Source organism: Dermochelys coriacea, chromosome 17 (genome assembly GCF_009764565.3).
Source record: "Dermochelys coriacea isolate rDerCor1 chromosome 17, rDerCor1.pri.v4, whole genome shotgun sequence".
Taxonomy (NCBI): Eukaryota; Metazoa; Chordata; order Testudines; family Dermochelyidae; genus Dermochelys; species Dermochelys coriacea.
This window is the reverse complement of record NC_050084.1, coordinates 1,055,683-1,075,933: the sequence shown is the minus strand read 5'-3', so window position 1 is coordinate 1,075,933 and position 20,251 is coordinate 1,055,683. Positions and strand designations below refer to the sequence as shown.

At 50.2% G+C, this 20,251-nt stretch overlaps 1 protein-coding gene across 5 annotated transcripts in view; it reads left to right on the top strand.

Moving 5' to 3' along the window:
• Positions 1–20,251, top strand: part of SMG6 (SMG6 nonsense mediated mRNA decay factor) — a 158,824-nt gene that overhangs the window by 41,666 nt on the left and 96,907 nt on the right. For all 5 annotated transcript variants that reach the window (XM_038375280.2, XM_038375278.2, XM_038375277.2 and 2 more), the window contains 2 exons: positions 229–290; positions 7,806–7,951. In XM_038375280.2, the coding sequence (XP_038231208.1) occupies positions 229–290; positions 7,806–7,951 (208 nt within the window). The remainder of the gene's footprint in view (positions 1–228; positions 291–7,805; positions 7,952–20,251) is intronic.

Genomic DNA, 20,251 nt, shown 5'->3' with positions numbered 1-20,251 from the left:
TGTGCGTCCATCCAGCCTGCTCACCCTGGCTTCACGCTCCAGCTGTTTGGCACTTGCCCTGTGCCTATGTGCATAGTGTTTGTGAGAGTTTGGGCATGTCCATTTGGTTCCCATCTGCAATGCCCACCCCCCGTATCCAGGCCAGGTTATTCTCTCACCAGGGACTCTGTTAATTCACAGGAAATCGGGGAGAGTTTAATTGTTTTCTCCTCTTTTTTTCCCATGCAGCTGAACAAAAGGTTCATCCTCAGTTTTCTCCATGCCCATGGGAAGCTGTTTACCAGGATTGGGTAAGTGTGCAGGATGTTTATTTTATTTTCCTACATTACTAGTCTTTTTGGAATTTAATATTGTTAGCAACTAGGCTGTGTTTGTAACTGAGGGCACAGGGTGTGAATTCTTGCAGGCCTAGCCTCCTGGTTCTTCTTCTCCTTAGCCGCCCTCCAGTCCTGTGCTGGTTATTGTTTGGGCTTTTTTTCTTCTCACCCACCTTGAGGCTGTGTCCTGTCAGACCCTGGGACGGAGTATAGGCCTGGCCCAGCCCTGTGGGCTCTGGAACTCCCAGGAGCTGCCTTGCATTTCCCAGATCTCCCAGTCCTCTCCTCTGTATGACTGTTCCCAGATTTGCCCACCACGTTCTTATCCAGCAGAGAGGCTGCTCTCCTGGCTTCTTCGGGTCTCACTGACTGCTCAGGTGTGTTTTTCTTGAGGAATTTGTGTTCCTCTGACTGCAGACCTGCTGTCCAGAAATGGTGAGACAAGCGCTATCCCGTAGTCACTTCGGCTCCTTTTCCCTGGAGGCTGTTGGTTAAGCGCTACCCTGGCAGTGGGAGCTCATTTATAAAAAGTGCTCTTAGTGTGTCTGTCATAATGGGGTGTCAAATAATTGGATGGCCCTCCTTGAAATACAGCGAGTCTGATCAGGCCTGGGCTGAGATCCCAGCCTGGGGGATTCGGGTCTGACCCAGGGAGCACGAGTGCAGCCTTCCCGTGGTGTCTCTGTGAGTCATCTGAGATGGGCCTGTTACTGTCAGGTGCCTGTGGTGCTAAGTGCTTGTGTCTTCACTTAGTGTCTGGTGTTGTGGTGGGATCTGTTTCTCAATCCAAACACCCTGAGTTGCTCTGTGTGTAATGTACCTTTTAGTATGGGAGCTGTCTGCTCAGCAGCATGTTCCATCTCTTCTCTTCCTCCCCATGGCCTAGAGGGTGGTATTGTAACCAGGGTTCCCATGGCTCCTGCAGTCTCTGATAGGGCCATTTGTTACCAGTTACCAGACTGAGACTTGTTACAGGCCACCTGAGAGAACCCTGCACTGGTCTGACTGGCTCATGGTCCTTTCTGGTATAGCAAATTCTTTTGACTCAGGCAATGAAGTTTCTTGCTTTAGCCAGGGTCTGTCTTTCAGCCCTTCCCTGGAAAGCCCTCCCCAGTCTTATGGGCTGGAGGATGTCTTCATTCGTAGTAATGTAGAAACTAGCAATGAGCTTGGCTTGGTGTAAAGCTGCAGTTCCTGCCCCAAGGAGCTCACATTCCAAGCTGGCTGAAGTTGGAGTTCAGGATCTTCCCATCTCAGTGCAAAGTATGAGCCACTCTGGCTAATTCAGAGGAGAGAGAGCCCTTTGAGCTGCTCATGGCTAACAATGTGAATCCCAGTCTGTGTCATGAGTCTGTTTATCTGAATGTGGGCAGCATGCTGGCCTGTAGTGAGGAGTCAAAGAACTGGATGTCCTCTTGGATGGAGAAAAAAGGGCAGATGGAACTTTTAGTAACTGAATCGTGTTTCTCTGCCTGAGGGCATTGTGTCCAAGGACCTGCCTGTCCTGAGCTCTGCTGAGGCTGTGCTCATGGCTGAGTTATGGTTTGAACACTTGCCAGCAGGATGGATTAATGGGGATGTTGTGGTGATCGCTTGCAGATTTGTCTCCTGAGACTTTCATGAAATTAAGATGCAGCATTTTAGGAGGTCACTTCCCAGGACAGCCATTTAAAAAAAATCCAAGTATGTTTAATGACAGACTCTCTCCCTGCTGTTCTTATTAAGGAAACTTGAAAGTAATATCAAGCCCCGGGAAGGAAAATCAGCTGGTGGTGCTAAACAGCTTCTGTGCTTAAAATAGGTGAATGGGGAAAAATAGATCAGAACTACTGTTTGTGCTTAAATCATTAAAATGTGGATGGCATGGGCCGTGTTTTGTGGCATTAATTAGAATGTCTCACCACTAAAGACCAAAGGCCGGCAGTTCAGTGAAGACTTCCACTTCACTGCTAACCTGCTGGACTCTTAGCTCAATGGGCTTACCACACGTGCTACCAGATGTGCTAGAGTATCAAAGCACAGCTGCCTGGGTTGATGAAGCCTTCACTCCTTCGAGCCTTCCAGAGTCCAAACATGACAATAACGTTCATTTCCTTTTGTAAGAAAGGAACAAATGGGGGAGAAATCCACCCTGCAAAAAGGGGCCCTTTGCCGTGCTGAGGTCTGGGCCTTCTTTGCACTCACAGGATGTTGGCTCTGTGGTGAGTTATACATGGTACATGAGACTGTATCGAAGTCTGGAGGCCTTTAGAAACAATCCTAGCTCTTAAACACCAGGAACGTTCCCTCTTCCAGGGGGAGCAGCTTGACTGTGCTGAAAGGGGCCAGCCGCATTCTGCAGGGCTACAGAATAGCAGGGCTGTTGTAGCAGCCAGTATTTGATGCAGTGGATGGCTTTGTGCTGCTTTTGCAGACAGTGCGGAGGGCATGGGCTGTCCTGCCGCTGGGTTGCACTGGGTTTTAAAAGGCACCGTGAAGCGCAGCCTTTAAAAGTAGAATGGGTTGCACTTGGAGGATGTTGTTGGATCTGTGATGATTAGGGCCCTACCAAATTCACGGCCATGAAAAACGCATCACGGACCATGAAATCTGGTCTTTTGTGTGCTTTTACACTATACTGTACAGATTTCACAGGGGAGACCAGTGTTTCTCAAATTGGGGGTCCTGACCCAAAAGTGAGTTGCGGGGGGGCTGCAAGGTTATTTTAGGGGCGGTCACAGTATTGCCACCCTTCTGCGCTGCTGCCTTCAGAGCTGGGCGTCCTGAGAGCGGTGGCTGTTGGCTGGCACCCAGCTCTGAAGGCAGCGCCCTGCCAGCAGCAGCGCAGAAGTAAAGGTGGCAATACCAGACCATGCCACCCTTCTGCGCTGCTGCCTTCAGAGCTGGGCGGCTGGAGAGTGGCGGCTGCTGACTGAGGGCCCAGCTCTGCGGGCAACAGCACAGAAGTAAGGGTGGTAACACCCCACCATGTCACCCTTACTTCCGCACTGCTGCTGCTGGTGGCTCTGCCTTCACAGCTGGGCTCCCGTCCAGCAGCTGCCGCTCTCCAGCTGCCCAGCTCTGAAGGCAGCATCGCTGGCAGTGGCAGTGCAGAAGTAAGGGTAGTAGTAACGCAAACCCCCCTACAATAACCTTGTGACCCCCACAACTCCTTTTGAGTCAGGACCCCTATAGTTACAATACTGAATTTTCAGATATAAATAGCTAAAATCATGAAAGGATGTTGGGGAAGCCAGAAGCATCCCATTCATCCAGCCTAGAGCCTTCTCACATTGCAAGGTCTGAATCTGAGTGGGGGAGGATAAAGGAAATCACTACGTTTGCTCAATGTGACAACTGGGCATGTCCTGGAGGCCCCTGCGTTCAACTGCTCTAATGCTGAGGCTGCCCCTGCTTTTCCCAGGATGGATTTCAGCTTTCCTGTGCATCTCTGGAAGGGCACACTGGAGCCTTGTGCCACTACTGACTGGAACTGGCGGTCATCCCGGCACACTGCCCTGGCATTGGCTCTTCACCAGGACAGAACCACTTGCTAGAACAGCGTGGGGTTTGTTGGGGGAGTTCAGCAGTAAGGGTGGGAGTAACACTTTTTCCAGTCCACTAGTATCTCTGGAAGATATTAACAGAATCTAATGAAATTAGACATTTTTAAATCAACAGGTTCAGATAATGTGCATCCAAGATCTTTAAAAGAGCTGGCTGAGAAGCTCACTGGACCATTAATGTTGATTCTCAGTAAGTTCTGGAACACTGGGGAAGTTCCAGGAGACTAGAAGAAAGCTAATGTTGTACCAATATTTAAAAAGGGTAAACAGGATGACCATGTCATTACAGACCTGTCAGCCTGACACTGATCCCAGGGAAGATAATGGAGCAGTTGATTCAGGACTCAGTTAATAAATAATTAAAGGAGGGTAATGTAATTAACAAAATGAACATGGGTTTATGGAAAATAGGATCTATCAAACTAACTTGATATCTTTTTTTGATGAGATTACAAGTTTGGTTGATAAAGGTAATATGTTGATGTAATATACTTAAACTACTATCTGGGGTTTGGTTTGGTACCATATGACATTTTGATTTAAAAAACTAGAAATATATATAATTAACTTGGTCCATATTAAATGAATTAAAAGCTGGCTAAGTGACAGGTCTGAAAATGTAATTATAAACAGGGAATCATCATCACTGAGCAGGTGTGTTTCTACTGGAATCCCTCAGGGATCAATTCTTGGTCCTACACTACTCGACATCTTTATCAATGAGCAGGATGAAAAGATAAAATCATCACTGAAAGTTTGCAGATGACACAAAAATTGTGGGAGTGGTGAACAATGAAGAGGACAGGTGACTGATACAGAAAGATCAGGATAGCTTTGTAAACTAGGCACAAGCAAACAATATGCATTTCAATATGGCTAAATGTAAATGTACACATTTAAGACCAAAGAATGTAAGCCATACTTACAGGAATGGGGATTCTGGGATGCAGTGACTGAAAAAGATTTTGGAGTCATAGTGGATAATTAGCTGAACATGAGCTCCCCATGTGAAGTTTTGGCCAAAAGAGCTAATGCGATGCTTTTGGAAGCAAAAACAGGGGACTCTCAAGGAAGAGAGGTTATTTTACCTCTGTGTTTGGCACTGGTGCAACTGCTGGTGGAATACTACGTACAGTTTTGGTGCCCACAGTTCAAGAAAGTTGCTAATAAATTGGAGGGGGATCAGAGAAGAGCCATGAGACTGATTAAAAGGATTAGAAAATTTGCCGTATAGTCATAGATTCACGGAGCTTGATCTGTTTAGTTCAGCAAAAAGAAGGTTACGGGGTGATTTGATTACAGTCTATAAATGTCTACAATTGGAACAAATATTTACTAATAGGCTCTTCAGTCTAGCTGTCACCAAGTCCCCGGGCGATGCTCTGGAACTGCTCCCTACGAAGCCAATCAGGACTCTGGGGAAGTCTCCTTTCTGTGAGCAGGCTGTCTGCAGGACACACAGCTCACACAACTTCCACCTTCCTGGGTCTGATCTCGGAGCATTCAGCATCCTCTCTGCCCCTCCGTGCGCTTCCCCCCCCCCCCACGAGTCCGCCCAGGCGGGGTCCTGGGGAAGCCAGAGGGTCCTGCCCCCCAACTCCACAGTCAAACGTGACTCTCAGCCAGCCAGTAAAACAGAAGGTTTATTAGACGACAGGAACATGGTCTAATACAGAGATTGTAGGTGCAGAGAACAGGACCCCTCAGCCGGGTCCATTTTGAGGGGCAGAGAGCCAGACAACTATGTCTGCACTTCACTCCATGTCCCCAGCCAGCCCCAAACTGAAACTCTCTCCAGCCCCTCCTCCTCTGGGCTTTGTCCCTTTCCTGGGCCAGGAGGGCACCCGATTCCTTTGTTCTCCAACCCCTTTAGCTCTCATCTTGCAGGGGGGAAGGGCCAGGCCAGGAAACAGGGTGTCAGCCATTCTCTGTGTCCAGACCCCTGCACTTACCTGCCCTCTAGGGCTCTGCAACGATCATACACCCTTATCCCACCACCTAGATACTTAAGAACTACAAAGGGGAAACTGAGGCACCCCCACACTATTCAGAGGAAACATTAAGAACAGTCCCGCTTTGTCACACTAGCAGAGAAAGGTCTAACCCAGTGGTTCTCAACCTGTTAATGCGGCCCACAATGTGTTAAGTGGGACGCAGGTTGAGATCCGCAGCCCTCCTCCACCCTAAAACTGCCCACAGTGCCCTATGACTAGCGCCCCTGCCCAGAGCAGGGCCAGGTGTGGAGCCCTGGGTGCAGTCCAGGCAGCTGGACCCCAAATCCTGCTGCGTGGGGCCGAGCAGGACCCGGATCATGGGGCCAGGCAGGAGCAGGGACCCGGACCCTGCGGCGCAGGGCCAGGCAGGAGCAGGAACCCAGACCTGAACCCTGCAGTGCAGGGCAAGAGCTGGGACCCAGACCTCACGGCACGGGCCTGGGCAAAAGCCTGGACCCAGACTCTGACCCGCAGGGCCAGGCAGCAGCCGGGACCCCGAGGAGGGGGTTAGGAGTGGAGCCCCTGGTGGGACCAGCAGCCAGGACCCAAAAATGGGGGCCAGGAGCGGAGCCACACCTAAAACCTGGGACAAACCCTTAGTTCCCAGAGCCCCCACCCACAGACCCTCTCTCCTGTCCCCTGCCCTATGGCACTACCAGCCCTCTGCTGGCAGGATTACAGGTGTAGTCTGCAATAGGCAGTCTCCTCCTCAGCCAGCCCTGCTCCCTGCCAGACCAGAGCGGCAAATTTTGAATTTTTTTAGCACACAGCTGGGCCGCAGCTGTGTGCTAATTGGGCCATATGCAGCCCGCGGGTTGAAACCCGCTGGTCTAACCTGATCCAACAGCTGGAAGCTGAAAGTAAAGAAATTGAGAATGGAAATAAAGTGTAAATTTTTAAAGGTGAGAGTTATTAACCACTGGAACAGTTGACCAAGGGTTGTGGTAGATTCTCCATCACTGGCAATCTTTAAATCAAGATTGGATGTTTTTCTAAAGGAACTGCCCTGGGAATTCGTGTGGGGAAGTACTCTGGCCTGTGTTATACAGGAGGTCAGACTAGATGGTCATGGAATCTATGGAAATATCCTCTAGTAGACGTCCCCTGAAGAAGCAGAGAAGAGGCAGTGCTGATGGATTGAGCAGGGACTGGGAGAATGCGTCTGCCCCACGTATCTGTCTGCCATTAGTTTTTGAATCCTTTAGAGGCAGGGATCTGTCTTACTCAGGGCTGTAAAACAGCTAGCACCCTTTTGGGGCTATATAAAGAGTGATACTAAATGAAGAGCAGCATAAATGTGTCAGATTTCCTTGGATGAAGGTGCCTGTAACTGCTAAGGCCTTTGGTGTTGAAAGGATGCCTTGCTTAAAGCTGTGGCATTGCATCTGGTGGCTAGTCCCTCTTGATGAGCGATAGTAGCTGTGTATGTTTCAGGAAACAGCTGTGGTTTTGACACTGGTTTTCGTACAGTGACTACCAGCATCTAAATGAGACTGTTAATCTGCAGGGGACCCCACATCCCTCTCCCGTGGCCAAGCTGGGGCTCTCACAGATGAGACACACTGCCAGTGTTCTGGTGCTAGGTAATATGGAGGACCCTCATTGCCCGCCGTATGACCAGGGGGCTAGGGCCAGCATGACAGAGCCCGCACACTGGGAGCACTTTCCTCAGCAGGAAGTGGCTCTCTCAAACAGATGATATTTACAAAGTCAGTTGCCCCCGACTCCATGGGTGTGGGTCAGGCTGACTTCTCCATTCTGTCTGCCAGCTCCAGCACTCCATGGCCTGCTGCTCCCCTGCAGCTGATGGGTGGGGTGGCTATCCCAGACATGCAAGAGCTGTGAGGGTCTCCCTCTGTCCCCTCCTGAAACGGATGGGTTGTGTTGCTATCTCTCTGTGCCCCGAGGTCTTGGTGCAAGCATTCCTGTTGATCTCTTTCTGTCTGCAGGATGGAAACGTTCCCTTCCGTGATAGAGGAGGTCCTGAGGGAGTTCCAGGTGCTGCTGAAGCACAGCCCCCCTCCCATCGGAAGCACCCGTATGCTGCAGCTCATGGCTATCAACATGTTTGCGGTGTACAACTCCCAGCCCAAAGGTACCAAGCATTGTCAAGGAGGGGGGCTGGGGAGTTTTGCCCTGTTCTCTGTGGCGAGTGATTAAATCCATGTTGATGGAGAAGAACAGGGGAGGGGTACTGAACAAGCAGCCTTCAGGGAGGCAGAGCTGCCTTTGAATGCCTGCTGTGTGGAAAGCGGTAGAAAGGGCCCTGAGGCCAGGATCCCAGGGCCTCTCCCGGAAAGCACTGCTCTGTTCTGAGTGGGGAAAAGCTTACGAGTGTCTTCCTGGAGTCAGGCATAAGTGTGTTGTGGAGGAGGAGGATGCTGATCCGTTACACCTCACTTAGAGCCTGTCCCCAAGAATTGAATGAATGCCGAGTGATTTCCTGACATGCTTTCCCAGCACCTGTCTCTGGCCCCACTCGGAGCCTTACACTGGCACTTAGAGGCAGGCCTGAAGGCAGCTGCTCTCCAGAGGCACCGTCCGTGGCATTAAAGGGACAGCTCTGCGGGAGCATGCCTAGTCCAGTGGCTGCCGAGGTAGCTGATGGAGGCGGTAACTGAAGGGCCAGGAAAGGCAGCTCACCCTGGACAGAGCCAGCTGGGAAACAAAGCAGGTGTTTCCAGATGGGGTATCCTTGCTTCTCTCCTTGCGCCTCCTCCATTCACTCTTGGGCAAGGTGTGTTGGCTCTTCTACCTTTATAGCCTTGAGTCTGTTGAACAAGTGGCTGTCCCCAAACCCAGTGTTCTCCCTGAGCCTGAGAGTGGGCTCCGGGGTTGGGTGCCCTTTCCTCAAGCGCTCTGCAGAGAAGTCCGAGTGCAGCTGAGGTGGCTAGTTCTTCCCCAGTTGCCTGTTTGTTTGCAGCCATACGGAATGACAGTGGGGTTGGACTTGCACTCCCAGGGCAGGAAGAGCTAACGTTTAAAGCACCAGCTGCTAGATGTTTAGATTTGGAAGGGGGCGAGGCCTCTCCTGCTTGGATAGTGCACTGCAGTTGTGGCCAGAGTGTTGGGTTCTTACAAACACAATGAGACACGATCCCTGCCCCAAAAAGCTTGTGATTTCAGCTTTTCCTCTGCGAGCAGCTGGCTCCTTGTAATGCCAGAATAAGTGATTGGGGGACGAGATCAGCTGACTGGGTGAATTGGTGTGCTGGAGAAATAGGAAACTCTCTCTTTCCCTCTGCATCCCAGCCTGCTTCACAGGCATCTTCCTGTCTTAAGAAGGAACTGTCTCCTTGGAAGTCACAAGTGCTGCTGCTTAGGTTGGGCTCATGAGCCAGGCACCCTTGTCCCTTCTGCTAGATGCTAGCTAACCAGACAGAGTGTTTATCTTTCCCACCTTCAAAGCACTTTACAAACATGAGCAAATGCCTCCTCTCAGCCCCCTTGGAGGCAGGTCATTGTCCTTATCCCTGTGCTACAGATGCAAGGATGAGCACAGAGTAGGAAAGGGCCCTAGCCAAGGTCATGCCGCAAGCCAGAGGCAGAGCTGGGACTAAAATCCAGGTGTCTTGACTCGCAGTCCTGCACTCAGACAACCAGCTTTAGCTGCTGCATTCCCAGTTCCAAGGGGATGCAGGCAAGGGGGAGGGAGCTGAGGCTGTCTCTTGTGTGTGAAATAAGCCCAAATGTTCTTAAGGATCCCTCTCTCCTAAGTGAGTAGGTACCTGCTGCACCCAGCCTCAGGTCTCTGTAGGGAGCAACCCCTTTCCTGCTTGGGGTTCAGTAGTGAGTGCCTGGAACCAGTGACTGTGTTTATGAGATGCCTGTGAATTGGAGGATACTGCAGTTCCCACCTGACACTCAGCACTAGTAGAGGGTTTGTTGGGGGTCTTGTGCTCGGCTCTCGTGTTTGAGACCCTAGGATGCTGCTGATCACATTCCTGGGGTAGAAATACTATTGTCAAAGTGAGCTTGTTGCCAGCCCGAACATCCCGGACGTTTCTGGGGTGTGCATATGTCGAATGCTGGCAAAGTCCCCTGTGAGTTTTGAATCAGATTTCATGGTACTGAGCGGTACAAAGAGCTGGATGCTAAGGAAAAGCAAAGGGTCTGGAGTTTTAAATGTATGCAAGAGCATTTGCTGCATTGTTGCCAAGTGCCCAGTGCATAGCTGAGGCATTGGCTCCACGCCCTGGTGTGTGGGCTGCTGTGGGCAGAGGGCTGAGTGGAGCTCACTGCAGTGATGGCTGGTGGGAAGATGCATGTTTCCATTTCCCAGCGTATGAGTCACCTTCGGTGTGTTGCACTTGCACGGACAGCGGCAAGAGGGGGTGTTGTGGTGATCAGCATCTGTGTGTATGGGGGAGGCTGAAAGGCCTTAAAACCTTTCCCTAATTATCATCAGCACAGTCACTGAAAGGAGTGGTAAATCACGAGTGATTCCATTCAGTGGCTTTCCCCAACAGCCTTTGCACTGCTGGGCAGGGTGTCAGTGGGGAGAGCATGGCAATGCTGTCCCACACGCATGCCTGCATGTGTGGTCTCTGTCAGTTTGCAGTCTGTCTGGTCTCTGCTCAGAGCAGGAGTTATGCTCGCTCTAGGGCAGAGAGGGAATTCATCTGTAGGCTCCCTGCACTGCCCTGGGGCTCCTGTTGTGGAATAGACCTGCTGCCCATAGTGTTAGTTGACTCATGAGCCTTCCCTTTGCTCCTGTTGATTTCCAGGCCTTCAAGACCCCAGTCTGTACTAGAAAATCTTTTCAGAACTTCCCTACCAGCTGCTGCCTCTGTGTATCAATTAGACCTGCTCTCAATAAGGTTAGACTGTGTGGTGGCTCCTCCCCGTTAGGGCTCCCATTGCTGTTCATACTGAGGGAGCTGGACTGGTGCTAGCAAAGGGGCAGCGGGGCTGGTGTCAGGCTACCTGTCCCTGTGAAACTGGGACTGGTCCTATTGCTTTCATTAACAGACTCTCACTTGACTCCAGATGGAGCCAAGAATCCCACTCAGGGTCTTTTCTCCTGATGGAGCACCCATTAACCAGTGATCTAGCCTCTCAGCCACCCACGTGGAAGAGGTGTTAGGAGGGATCTATTTGTCCCAGCTGCTGCCTCATATCAGAGCCATGTAGTGCTATGGCAGACCCTGGACTGGAATGGGAAGAAGAGAACTGGATGCAGGGATGGGCGCTCAGTGTACTGAGCCTGCAGCTTGTGCAGTTGCTGTCCCTGTCTATTGTGAGCTGTCAGTGGCTGCTGATACCATTGAGGCCATCCTGGGCTCCCAGAGAAAGGCAGGGACCTTTTTGGGGTGGCCATGTTTAACAGTTTGGTAGCCATCTGCACATGTGACTTGCAAGAAAGTTTGGATCCCTTTATCCAAACCACAGACACTCCAAGAATTCTAATTTTTTTTAATTCTGTAATTTGGAGAAATAAAACTCTGGTTTCTGAAAGGGCTAATTGAAGCCGTGCTTGCAGCAGGGGCATATTGGTGGGAGAGAAACCCCTTCCCAGCCCATCTGTGCCCAATTTACTCCAATCTGGCCTCTCTGGGGCTTTTTTCTTTCTCTCTCTCTTTAATAATTTGTTTTATAATTCCTGGAATCAAACCCATCTCAGACACACTGTTTTATTTTACTGTATTATTGGATTATACTTCCTATAAATCACTGGATGTTATTCATAGGCCACCACCGGAATAACTTCCCCTCTCCCCTGATGGATCTACATTCCACACAAATGCACACCAACCCGGGGGCTCAGCAGAGGGCACCCTAGAGACACTTCCCTGAAATCCCAGCAAATTTGCCTGGCTCTGGGTATGAGGCATCAGGCTGCAGCACCTGGATGCCTTCTGGCACTCACAGTCCTGTTGCATTTGTTCTTTCGAGTTTGTGAGGAACTCTGACTGAAAGGGAGGGAGTTGCCACATGTGCATCCCCAGCATATGTGGGGAATGGAGTGCAGAGCCAGGGCTGGGTACTGCTGGCTGGGCTCGTGAACAGGAAGACAGGCCAGTCTTTAATCAGAAGAAATATCAGTGGAGTGTGGTGAGGAACCTGTGTGACCTGCTGACCATTAACTAGGGGTCTTGCTGTTTGGATGGCAGTCACACCATCGAGGTGGCTTTGGAGCATGGGAAAAGTTTCATTAGGGCAGCTTATAGGAAATCAGTCTTTAAAGTAGAATCACACTGATTTGTGGCTTGGCTGGCATGGGCCAAACCCTGGGCCCACTCTCCCATATGGTTCCAAAGGTCCTCCTTCTCCCCCTCCCCCATAAATAGGGCCTGGAGGGCAACAGAACTGGTGTGGCAGTGCTGCAAGGGGTTGGGAGTGCAAGCTGAGGAGAGTCCCCACCCCTGTACACCATTGAACTGTGCTCTGGGGGCCTCTGGAGCAGCATGGAGAACCATCATTGCACATCATATAGCCACTGCTGTGACATGAGGAAAGGTGTGCGTCTCGTAAAGGAACAAGCTAACGCTCAGCAGAACTGTCTGGTACATAGACCTTCTCTGCACCAGTTCCTGCCAGGTCCACTGAAAGACATAATCTGATAAAGGAGTCTGTATGGCAGTGCAAAGTATCTGTTTCCCCAGGTGTGTGTGAGACCCTCCCCCCTTCTTTACCAGGTGCATGTTCAGCATCTGTGCACAGCTGGAGAAGGAGGCATCACTCACGTAATTCTCAACTGAATTCATTAGGTACATACTCTGTTACCGAACAGACGGCTCCCCTGCCATCCCGCTCCTATGTGTGGCTCTGTGCTGAGTGCACTGTGTGCTTAGGTTTAGTGACCGCAAATGCTCTGACTTGCGAGCTAGCCCTGTGAACCCTTAAAATAACCTTTGAGATGTTGGAAAGGCAAGCAGTGTCTACCATTGACGGCAGAGCTGGGCCCATCTCCGAGTGTCTCTTCAGCACTCGCTTGGTTTCTCGTGAGGGATCAGGCTTTGCTTGACGAGCTAACTGCAGCATCGGAAAAAAGGCTTAGCCGGAAATACTTACTGCTCATCTAGCGCAGCCGCATCTCAATGGCTTTTCATGAGGGTCTAACCACATCATGAGTATTGGAGCACACAGAAGGTGCTGGGAGCTGAGCCCAAAGAGGTCCGGTGCATTCGAGCTAGTTTAAAAATAAAACACTGCTGTGGACAGCAGACTTGGTTTGGTGGAGTTTTAAAATTAGGTTTAAAACGAGGCTTAATGAAACCTCAGACTCCAGTTAGCAGAAGCAGCGGTGTGATTGCCCTGGCTGGGAAGTGGAGCTCAGCCCTTTCTCCTAATTCCCCCTCTCTGTGGTAAAGCTCAGCTGGCCAGTTCTCTGCATTTTCCATAGTTGAGCACCTGGAGCAAGAGGAAAATCAGAGCAGAGATTCTGCCAGGCAGTCCAGGCTTGGTGAGGAATGGGTTCTGTGCATAGTCTGGAAGTCCAGCTTGGACATATCTCTACTACGTATTTTACCCATAGCAGGGATGCCCATATTATAACTGGGTCTCCCAACATGGTACGGCTTACATGCCTCTAGAGTAAGTCGGTGCTGTTTCCCTTTAAGGCTGACTGGGTGTTACTGTCCTTAGTATCACAGGTTTCAGAGTAGCAGCCGTGTTAGTCTGTATTCGCAAAAAGAAAAGGAGTACTTGTGGCACCTTAGAGACTAACAAATTTATTAGAGCATAAGCTTTCGTGAGCTACAGCTCACTTCATCGGATGCATTTAAGCTCACGAAAGCTTATGCTCTAATAAATTTGTTAGTCTCTAAGGTGCCACAAGTACTCCTTTTCTTTTTGTCCTTAGTATGTGTGTGGGCGGGGCGAAATGACTCTCTCAGAGCTCTGCTTTGGGGAAGAGAGTCATTAAATTTCCCCTTCTCCTTTGACCCCTCTCCTCCCTGTGCTTGGACCAGGAGCTGCAAACCCAGAGCCTGGAGCAGGAATGTCTCAGACTTGTGACCTAGCCCAAAGGAGAAAGGGGGCGTATTGGAGAGAGTTCTGTCACGGAGTGTGGGGGAGTCTGGGCCCTGCACCCCTCTTCCTGGGATTCAATGTGACTCTCAGCCAGCAAGTAAAACAGAAGGTTTATTGGACAATAGGAACACAGTCTAAAACAGAGCTTGTGTGTACAACCAAGACCCCTCAGTCAAGTCCTTCTGGGGTACAGGGAGCTTAGACCCCAGCCTTGGGGTTCCCTGTGTTCCACCACAGAGCCCAAAACTGCAAACAAAACCCCGCTAGCAGGCTCTCTCCTGCAGCCTTTGTCCAGTTTTCCCGGGCAGAGGTGTTACCTTCCCCCTCCCCCTCCTGGCTCAGGTTACAGGTGCTCAGGTATCCCATCCCCAAGGAAGCTCCCCTGCCACATTCCCAGGTCAACACTCCCCCCTCCCTGCTGCGTCACAAGTTCACAGACTGTTTTGGACTGCTCGCCTTACCTATGGCTGTGCTAAGCTCGCTGTGGAGATTGGGCTGGGAAGAGTACGCACTGAAGGGAACCTGGGGATTGCTGCTTGCAGGTGGGGTTACGTTTTATCCTCAATCTAATATTGAGGACAGTAGCAGCACCTAGCAGCCACAGCCATCGACCCAGGACCCTACTGTGCTAAGCACTGTACAGGAAGAAGGTCCTTGCCCCAATGAATTTACAATCTGAGCAGTGCCTTGGCCTTTGTACACATCTGCTTAGTGTCTGTGCTGTTCACTTGAGGAGAAAATATGCACCCACAGCATGCCCTGCCACTTCCATAGGCCGTGTGCCTGGCCCCTTCTGCTCAGGGGAAGCCTAGCTCTGGAATAACAGCGAGTGCTGCAGGTCAGGATGGAGGTGCATTGGCAGAGCTGTGAGAAGGAAACGTCTATGAAACCTGCTGACGCTGAAAGTGTGGGGCTGGACTCCAGAGGGATGCAGATGTGGCTGGAAGTGCTGGCAGACTGTTAGGATTTGCTTTCTCTCAGGTAGCTGTGAGGGTGGGGTTTGACAGGACGCTGGGAGCTCCTTCCCTTTCGGGGAAGGAAATCTGTAGGTTAGCCACAAGACACATCAGTAAAGTTCAGGTAAGCTGCAGTGGTCCTAACATGCTTTCTGAGGAAGCCTCTCCTGAGCTCTTTTGGCTGGTGGCAGCAATATTTAGACTGAAGTCTTCCTTTGCTTATTCCCCTCAATTTCCTGTTTAAAAGGCAGATTGTCACATATCTGGGGATTTATTTACGGTAATTGGAATTATTCGCATGGTTTCTGGCTTCCACCTTCTGATGCAAGACTGCATAGTGTAACATGTCCAGAAAGTCATGTGACTTTTCCCCCTTGCCACCAGTGCCAGCAGGAGATGCAGTAATCAGCATGCTGCAGGGAATTTCCATTTGTATTTCAGGTTTTTGAAATCTAGACTTTGGCTTTAGAAGCAGCGCATGGAGCAGGACTTTGTGAAGGGAAGGAAGAGGTTTCGAGTGTGTGCCGAGTACCTGCCGTTGTGTAAGATTCTCCAGGCCTCCCCTCCAGCTGGGGCTGTGCAGCAAAGGTTGCCGTTGGGCAGTCTTATTAGGTGAACTCTTTGGGGGCTTCTGTCAGGCCTGCATGTGATGTAAGCACTTCCTCACTGTCTGTTCTCCAAGCCCTTGCTCAGGAGAGAGGGCGAGACCTAGATCTCATTTCAGGGCAGCAAGCAGAGAGAAATGATTTGTAATCGCAAAGCTAGATTCTGCTTTGCAGCCCAGGTTCCGCTGCCTGAGTGTGCAGGTTAGGACAGATCCCGTGGCACTTAGGGTCTGTTTAGAGAGCTTTTCTGCTGTAGTGTGACGCTGTGAGCCCAGACTGGCTGTGGGACGTGCCTCCCTCGTGATGTATTTTCTGGAGCTGACGGAACCATGGGCATTTCAGAGAGACCCTATGAGGGGCATGTGCTGTGTAAAATGAAACTAAAGGCAGGAAATTCTGAACTCTGACAAAAAGAAAAGGAGGACTTGTGGCCTTAAAGGACCTTAAAGACTAACGAATTTGTTTGAGCATAAGCTTTCGTGAGCTACAGCTCACTTCATCGGATGCATTCAGTGGGCTGTAGCTCACGAAAGCTTATGCTCAAATAAATTTGTTAGTCTCTAATGTGCCACAAGTCCTCCTTTTCTTTTTGTGAATACAGACCAACACGGCTGCTACTCTGAAACCTGAGCTCTGACAGACACTGCATTCCTCAGTCCTAGCACTATGAGACAAGAGAGTGGTGATCAGTACAGCTGTTATACGGTGCTTCGCTCTTTGTGTGGGTGTGTGGAGAAAGGGGATGCTTGTGCTGGAAGAGTGGGGACTGGAGGTGATGCAGGACTTATTTGCACCCTCACAGGAAATCCTCTCACTTTTAAGGAGATGTTTCATAGTCTAAATATATCTGTACCGTGTGTTGCACCTGTGAGTTCCTCCTTTTTCTGTGGGGCAGAGAGTTAATTACTATGTTTTTATTTAATTCTGTGTTGGAGAACATTGTATAATTAGGCTCGTTACAAAGTGGTAATGATCTTGATGACGTTTGCCAAGCTGCTCTGTAAGGCCTGCCAGCTTTAAGCAGTGAAAGCCCCCTGCCCTGTGTCACCATGCCCTGCACAGGCTCAAGAACAGTGTCCCAGCTCTGTGTGTGTAGCCTTTCCCAGTCCCCTGTGGGCTAGCAGACGTTGTCAGCTCACCTCCCATCACCTTCTTTAAGAACCCAATCCCACTTAGTTCTGTCTCATCTCTTCTTGCATTTGTAAGGCACCAATTCCCATGGTAACTAGATGCCAGGTTCTTGAAGGGAGCTAGCATTGGCAGAGTGTGGAGGTGCTCTGAGGGCTGTGTTGGTGGGGATGTATAAAGTGCCTTTGTCCTGCCTGGGACCAAGGGAGGAAAGTGAGCACAGCCAGAATATTTCCACCCATATATTTCAGGAAGCCATGTGTCTGAGAATGAAAGGTGCTCCTTAAACAAGTTCAGGTTAACAAGGAGACTCTTGCCTACCTGTTCTCTCCCCTACTTCCATCACATTTGTGAGGAGGCCCTCTGGGCCCATGTGTGCTGTTGCAGTCGGTCCTGTGGCAGACAATGTTGGATCTGCCTGTGATGATTCTGTGGGCTTCTCTTCACAAGAAAACCTTGAGGAATCATGTTTGCTAACATGATGTTAAATCCAGCTTTTCAGTCAGTGTAGACTGGGACAAGTTGTGTTTAATGCTGTTAGTTGATCATGGGTAAACCTCTATAAACCAAAAAAAATTTCTCCTGAGCCTGCTGACACAGTGTTAAACACGACAGTCTCTGTCTACACTGATTGCAGAGTCATGTTAAACACTCCATGGTTGCTGGAGGTTGTGGTTACCATGACCTAGGGAAAGCCAGGAAGTGCCATGGAAAGGGGATAAGTGACTCTCTCCAAATGGTAATGCTGTGGCTAGAGCAACCCTCACAGGAGCTTCTGGCTCAGCCCAGAGCTCTGACCCCACTCTAGCCTTCTGCAGCTCCTGCCGTGTCCTTCATCCTTGTGTTGCCGACCTTATTATTCTCCCTGATCTTTGGATTGGGTCAGCAGGTTTCCACAGCCCTTCGTACAAAGGGCCATGCTGTGTGCGGGATGGGAAAGCAGCGATTATCACCATTTTGGGTGGCAACACAACAGCCAGAGGGAAACTGTGGACATGCAAACCAGTGAGAGAAATGCAGTTTGCTGGCTCTTCTCACACACCTGATAGTTGTGGCTATGCGGTGGGGTTTTGTTTTAACCTTACTCGGATACCTACTGGGAGCTCAGTGTGCTGAACTCCCCAGCATGCTCTCCTGGCGTTTGCCTCTCTGCAGACTCCTGGTGCGTCTCTGCCTGAGCCAGAATGGAGACAGGGAGGCTTGCGTAAGCAAAGCCTGCTCTCCAGATAATGGCACCGACGCAGAAAGGAGGCCCCTGCTGCCAAATGTACATTGGGAACAGCATAAACCCTTCAGAGCGAGTCCTAGGGAGCCAAGGGCTGATGAGACCTCGCAGTTGGTGCTGGGAGCAGGCCTCACCCTTCTCTGGGGCCCCAAAGGTACAAAGTCCATGTCAGAGAGGGGAAGAATTCTGCCACATGTGCTTGTGTCTTTAAAAGTAGGCAAAGCGGAAGTGATGCTCTCAGCCCATCTGCACTTGGGGCTGCACACAGAGAGCTAGACGCACTGCAGCTGGTGCGAGGCCCTGGCAGTGCGAGGAGCTGCTGTCTGTTGGGGTTTACTGCTGTCTACGTTGAAACATGGCTTGGGAGGGGGTTAGTGGCACAGTGCCAGGCCTGTTAGCCTGGCCTTTTCTCTCCCTCCCCCCCAACCCCCCTGCTTTAAAGTCACATTTCCAGGCCAGACATAGAATTAATCTCTGGGCACTTCACATTGCTGGCAGCACAAAGCAGGATGTGGGATCTTTTTTTCTCTCTCTCTGCGTCTTGGCTGACTTTTTTACCTCTCGAAGAATTTGGAAGGGCCGTGAGATTCCCCCCCGTTCTCCCCTTGCCTCAGTGCCGTGCAGTTTTTCAGCAGGCTGATCACCCTGCTGTGGCTTCACCCTAATAGATTTCATATGTTGATGCAGTTGACATCAGTATCAAACTATTTTACATGTGATCTGGTGTATTTCCTGAGGAAATCTGCAAGATATTTATTAAGAACTAATAAAATAAACCTCTCCATGAGCTTTTAGGTAGTTTTCAATTTTTCATGTCTCTCTCGTTTCCTCTTATCAATGAGTTTCTATTTTCTCCCTCCTCTCTGACCATTGCAAAAGGAAACAAAAATAAATGCTTTAAACCATTCCTGAATGGACCCTGAGAATATTTCTTCAGTGATGTATCAGCAAAGTTGTATTTTTAGTGAAGTATTGTCAAGACCAAAAATATCCCGCTGTAGTGCATCCTTTTTATAGGTCTTTGTGTGTGTTTTGAGTGTTGTTCAAGCTTGCCACACAGTCTGCCTTTCTACTACAGCAGCTTTGCCTCCTATCACAGCTGGAGTCCATTAGGCCTTGAAAATTAAACTAATCCTGGTTAAGAAATAAAAATTAATCAATCTAGTGGAGCTGCATTTTCCCCAGCTGAGCCCGGATACCTGCATGGCAGTACTGACTTGAAAGACTCCCGCGGACCAAGAATGTGTGGGTTGGGAGTGTGCTGTGGTCCAGTGGTTTTGCTGCTGTGTTCTTGCCACTGAGGGTGTTCCCTGTACCAAAGTTAGCTTGCACTGTACAGATAGCAGCAGTTTTCCCTTTCTTGGTGTGTTGTGGAACATCCACACCAGCAGGGTCTGCCTGTGGGTTGTAGTCACCTGATGACTCGTTCTCAGTGTTCATTCCAAGGAAACCCTTTGGGGACTTGGTGCATTGGAGAGCAGTGTGTGTGTGTGTGTGTGACTGAACGGTGACTGACATCTACCTGGGAGCTGGGTTTGGTAGCCCAGTTACCCTAATGTCAACTTCATATGTTCCAAGAAATTCTCTATATGTGCTTTTTTGGCATCTAATTCTGTGTCCTTCATTGAGCTGTAACCCTAATGGAAAGAGCCGAAGGTCAGAGTTGAGCTGAGCAGTTGCATTCCCGCACCTAACACCCCAAGTGCAGGGTGGCCTGACCGAGAGCGAATCCATCGCCCAGTCTGTACTCAGTGTTCTGGGATCAGTGGCAGTGTAGGCAGAGCCTGAGAGTTACTGCTGGCTGCTGCTCGTTATTGAGGCCACTCCTGTGCAACCATTTCCAAGATGGAATGTCCCTGCTGGCCAGAGTCTCCAAATGCCCAGTGGAGAGGTGGGGGCCAGCACTCTGGTTTCCTGGATGCCACCGGCGGCCGGTGCTGTAACCAAGGCCTGTGGAACTCAGACCACAGAAAACATTATGCATGATGCTAATCCAGGACCTCAGTTCAGAAACTGGTGTCCCTCAAACTCTCGCCAGGGCAGTAGGGCCTCTTTCCCTGGCAGCCTGTCTCGTCTGAGTCACTTGCCTGGTGTACTCATGGGTGCCTAGCATTACTGTCTGCTGCTGTCTGGAGATCTGCAGTCCTCAGTTTCCTGTAGAGCAGTTCAGCGAAAGCAGTAATTAGGGCTTGTAAAAATTTATTTTATTAGCAAGAAGTGTTGGTGGGTAATTGGCCATAATTCGAACCCAGCCAGATTGGAGATTAATCAAAAATCCCAGAGATCTTTTTACCAGAACTGCTAGGGTTGTTCCTTTCCCAGGCAGGTGGGACTGCAGGGCTCTGCTCTGGGGAGTGCAGCAGGCTGCTAGTGCCTGTGCTGTACCCGTCCTTGAGGGTGTTTGACGCTGGCATTGGAAGAAAGGAAACCTTGTTTTCCAAGAACTCTGCTCTCTCTCAGCTTGATAAGCATTTAAAATAAAAGCTGCACAATTGGAATTGGCAGAG